The sequence below is a fragment of the Austrofundulus limnaeus genome, unplaced genomic scaffold (assembly GCF_001266775.1).
Source record: "Austrofundulus limnaeus strain Quisiro unplaced genomic scaffold, Austrofundulus_limnaeus-1.0 Scaffold160, whole genome shotgun sequence".
In the NCBI taxonomy this organism is placed as follows: domain Eukaryota; kingdom Metazoa; phylum Chordata; class Actinopteri; order Cyprinodontiformes; family Rivulidae; genus Austrofundulus; species Austrofundulus limnaeus.
Genome location: NW_013952562.1, coordinates 463,830 through 469,157, shown reverse-complemented (window position 1 = coordinate 469,157; position 5,328 = coordinate 463,830). Strand labels below are relative to the sequence as shown.

The following is a 5,328-nucleotide window of genomic DNA, read 5'->3' as shown; positions in this document are numbered from 1 at the left end:
AATCTAAAGGGCTCGACACATGGGAGGGGACATCGCTCTCTCTCCATTCATTTCCTATGGAACTTGTGCGATGAGGTGACAATCACTTGCCCTCAAGGAACCGGCGAAAATAGTGCATGTGAAATTTCACGCTCATACATGTAGACGTGCACACGCAAGTTGGCGAAGCATTGAAAAAATGTTCAACTTTTGTTGCTGTCGCATGGCATTACAACCAATCAGCGAGGGTTTCATTGACTGACCAATGAGCGGAGAGTACGCTACACGTAAGCTAACACTTTCAACGTTATTTTAGCTCTGTCAAACTTTCCAGTTTTATATGACCCTTCACCAAGTGATTATTTWAAAAAGGCAGTTTTATGGGAATTTGTTGGTGCCAGGGTAAAGTTATCCAGTAAGTTTTCCTCATAAAATTATATTTTGGCGTGCGTTTGTTTTTTCAATATCATTGGCATCACAAGTTTTGTTTAGTTTACATGTCCGTAATGGACCCCTCCCCCTTTTTGTGAACCACCAATAACCTTTACAAGAGGCAGAAGAAGAACCAAACAAATTTCGTGAAGACAAGCGATCCGAGAGCTCGATTCGCAGTGCTGCCATCGCTATCRCATCCCGTGTGTCAGGTCTCACCCTGACTGCGATGACAGCCATTAATCGCTGTCGTTTGTCACTCCGCGTGTGTCGAGCCCTTTATAAGTGGTTCATTCGATGTTTAGCTAAAACAACAAGCAGATGAACAACAAAAAACATAATCTTGTTATAAAACACAAATCTTATTTCAAGATGTTACATTTTTTTAAAAAAAAAAAAGTGGTGTTTCTCTCAGACTGTTAGGTAGCAATTTTTTTTTTGCCTTTGATAAAAAATATTTGGAAACCAAAAAAAACTGGCATGAAAAATTGCATGACCAAATACTTTTTTGGTACCCTGATTCCCCACACTAACTTGATGCACACTAACTTGTGCCTGAGCTTGTTTAAAAACCTGCTTCTTTAGATATTACTCACCAGAGTTCACCCCTATAATAATGCGACCGATGATGAGCATCTCAAATGATCTCGACATCTCACCCAGCGACAGCAGCAGAGCAGCTGCCACAGCAAAGCTGTTGTTCAGCAGCAATGTTCCCTTTCTGAAAAAAAAGACAACAGCATGTGATAAAAAATAACTAAATACGACAAATAAGGAGCAAAACCTCTACTTTACAGACACAATTAAAGTTATTAAAACATTTAATGCGTTTTTAATGCACCTTGACAAAATGACAAATTGAAGGCACTGAAGCAGCGAGATGCAGGTTTGAGAGAGTCTGTAGGAGAAAAACATAATTGAGCTGCTGTGTGGTGTTCAGAGGTATAAAATCGGAGGCTGTGAACAACTCTTCTAAACCAGTAAAGCAAAAAATCAGTTTCATCGAAGAAACTGATGAAGAACAATAAATATATGAAATTTATTCCACTTGAATTTTGCATTGACTGAAAAACTGAACAATCTCGATGACTAAATATAATAAATTTAATTAATTTAGACGGTTACATGTGCAAACTGCACACAATTTCAGTTTCAATTTCAATTTCAGCTCACCAGCTAGAGGGATTTGCAGATTAATCATGGCGTGTGTCAGGTGTGACCCCACACCCCCCATCCACCACCCCACACACACACAGAATGATGCAGCATGTTACAGCCCACTTAGAGAAACTCAATGTCAGGTTGAATTTGAACTTCTTCTCCACAAGATGATGCAACACAGACTAAAACAATGGATTCATAGTTTTGCAACATTCTTCAATTTATGAAGTTTTTTTTTCCCTGAAACAGCAGAGAAATAATTGAGGCCACCGAGACTCAAAAAAGTGTTTTCAAAGCTAAGTTCATTCTCTCAGGGCACAAGTTGACTTTCATAGTGGCTTCTGTGATAGCTTAGACTTCAGGCCATAAAAGAAAAAAAAAACTGAGTCTTTGATAACATGTTTGGGTATCATCAAGTTCATTAACATCGTCACTGTTTGCATGCTGTTCTGGTCAACTTTGTACACCTTAAGATCAAAATCATTCCTGATTTTATTGTCTTTTATCCACTTCACTGAGCTGGTTTATTTCTCTTTTATTCTGTCAATTAACACCTAAAGGATGTACATAAATCTGAGAACTAACTGTCTAAATTTATTTGCCTGAAAAGATATCAAAGTCAGCTCTCTTCTTTAATGTATGTGTGATCCAAGTTTAATACAATTATTGTGGTCTTTGGATAAATAAAGAGAAAAGCTGATTATGTTTAATTTACAGGTCTAGCATATCGCTCAGCTGTGATGTCAGAATTTTAATCTAAAAAAAAAAAGAATTTTAATCTAAAATCACAAGAAGTGCAAGATTTAAAACTGTTGAGGTCAAACTTTGTAAATGACCTTATATATAAGTTGATGCAATATTGTGAGATTTGTCGAGATCSGAGCCAAAAGTGTGTGACTGACTCTCAGCTGCTACCAGAGCTAATTTAGCTTTTTTTCATCAGGAGTTGCTTCAGCCAGCTAATTCACATTTGGCTATTGCTTTTATGACCACCATGCTACCGTAGCCCACCTGTGTGGAGCAGGAGACTATCATCTGGGGTGCCAGGGAGAGCAGATGAGGGGAAGGCTTGGGGRCCCAGAGTGGGGCAAATGAGGGTGGGGGCAGGTCTGGGTGCTTCCCCTCTCCCCCACTCACATTTTGATGTAATGAACGGGGGATTCAAACTGGTGACCTACCGATCCCATGCTCACTTTCTCTAACCCCAGTCCGAATTTTAGCTTAAAATGATGTCTTATTACAACGTGGGGTGACTTCGAGTGAAATAAACAAGGAAACTGTTTTGTGAGCTCAGACCTCTGATGGGCTTTTAAAGAGACAGAACTATGTTCTGGTTGAACCTGAATGTGGGCCACAACAGGTCATCTTCATCTGTCAAAGAGACATTCTCTTTTCTTAATMAGATAATAAACAGAATAATCTTCTTTTTATTTGATTAATTTTTCTCTTAACTAAGAGTTATTAGGCATTTTGATAATCATGAGACAATGTTTATCAAAGTTACAGGAGAAAAGAGAACAGGCTTTTCTCCCTCAGTATGATTTCAGCTATGTATGGATTTTTCTGTGGAAATATCATGCTTAACTAAACTAATCATTATGGTTTAAGTTTTAATGAAACAGCAGCGTTTATTTGTCTGAAWCTTGCATTTGAAAATAATCCATTCTTTCAGTCATTATTTTTAAAGTGTTCTCATCAGACAATATCTAAACAGTTCAACATATGTTTTTGATTATGCAACTGTGCAGAAGCAATCATCTTGTTTAGCGTCAGATGGCCTTGGCAACTTCTGAAGTAACATTTTTCTTATCTTCCCGTTTTACTAAACTTGTCGACTGAGGGCGGAAAAAAAAAACCTCTTTGATGACTAACACAGTTTCTGCCCGGAAGGCGGAAACAGACACCCTTYCATCCAAACACTAACAGCTGGGTCTCCGAATGAAGAACCAGTGCTTGGGCTGTGTTGGTTCTACCCTTCATTGCCAATGAGGAACTTCATGSCCAGGCTCACACCAACACCTCGGTGTGACCCAAARCAAGAGCTCAAAGCTCACAAAGCAACTTTGTCTTGACTTCCTGTGGGGAGCTAGTCTTATTTTGGAACCGGGACCCAGAGGCACTCGTCTATCCTGTGCGGCTGTGATGCAGAGTCAGGAGACACTGAAATAACACACTGGAGTTCAACAGCTGAGCAGGAAAACCTGATGGATTTCCCTTGCCAACCAGGTGAACTCCTCCTGAACCAACCCATTCTCACTCCCAACTCATCAACATATTGACGCTTAGTCAGGTAGCCGTCTGCATCCAGCTTCAGATGCGTTGGGTAGCCCCCGCACATCAGTTCTTAACAAGATGAGGCAGAGGAGGACGAGCATGTTGTCATATTTTCTGAAAAGAGTAGGAAATGCCCAAAACTAACCATCCCAGACCCTAAATTTAACTTCTGTTGGCCTTATACAACCTACCCTTGACCCCAGTACCTAAAATTAACCATTAACCCTGATCCCTCATATTAACCATTTTTGAAAGTGTAGAGAATGCATGAGAACTAACGGTCCCAGACCCTAAATTTAACTTATATTAACCATATACAGCCTATCCCCAACCACAGTACCTAAATTTAACCATTAATCCTGATCCCTCATATTAAACTCAGACCCCCAAAGACCCCTAAGTGGTGCAACCCGGAAAAGCTGCAGGTGGCAAGCACTGACATGAGGGGGGTACCTGACGTGTCAAAACTGGATGCAGACGGTCCCTGACCAAGCGTCAATATGTTGATGAGTCGGAGTGAGAACGTGTTACCCGAACCGTGATGGTGAAGCCACCTCCAGGTAAAGGCTGTTGTGTTAGAACCTACTTGACTTCCAGCTGATGGTCAGCTGGGAAGATGTAAGACGTTCTCATTCCTGACATGTCAACATATTGACTCTCTGTCAGGGACCATCTGCGTCCAGTTTTGACACGTCGGGTACCCCCCTCACGTCAGTCCTTGCCACCCACAGCTTTTCCGTGTTGTGCCACTTAGGGGTCTTTGGGTTGGGGGTCTGAGGTTAATATGAGGGATCAGGATTAATGGTTAAATTGAGGTACTGAGGTCAGGGATAGGCTGTATAAGGCTAATATAAGTTAAATTTAGGGTCTGGGATGGTTAGTTTTGCGCATTTCCTACTCTTTAAAAAATATGACAACACGCTCATTAAGAACTGATGCGTGGGGGGTACCCGAAGCGTCAAAACTGGACGCAGACGACTACCTGACCAAGCGTTAATATGTTGACAAGTTGGAAGTGAGAATGGGTTGGAAGATGTGTCCTCTGGTTACCTACATTCTCAAAGATAAAAGTTAGGAACTAACTAACATCTTACTTTCCTCCTTTTTTTAAACCCCTGCCTTGCCATCCTAAGTTTTTATGTGCCAGTAAATGTTCAGGTTTTTTTAACATCTGAGCCGACATATGCTGTTTCTATTTTAGGTGCTGGATTAACAATTAATTAAGCTCGAGGTGTGCTTGTTATTGTTGGTTCTTAATTTTTTATAGGAAATAGATTGCTCACAATTAAGTGTACTGTAGTGATTTTGTTTGATTGTGTAAATAAATGATCACATTTATTGATGATCAACCCAAAATTCACTGAGCCACCTCACTTATTGTGTTTTGTTCGTTCATTTTTGCACGGGAGAGATACTTATCAAAAATAAAACATCCTTTCTAAAAATTATTTCCTTATAACTTTGTTATAAGAAGTGTAAGGT

The 5,328-nt window shown here is 40.1% G+C and overlaps 1 protein-coding gene across 1 annotated transcript in view; it reads right to left on the bottom strand.

The window, feature by feature from the left end:
- The window catches only part of LOC106523557 (solute carrier family 2, facilitated glucose transporter member 9), a gene marked incomplete at its 3' end in the record, with an annotated part of 43,419 nt that overhangs the window by 1,773 nt on the left and 36,318 nt on the right, over positions 1-5,328 (bottom strand). Inside the window, 1 exon segment of the mRNA XM_014017024.1 lies at positions 1,008-1,132. Within this exon segment, the coding sequence (XP_013872478.1) occupies positions 1,008-1,132 (125 nt within the window).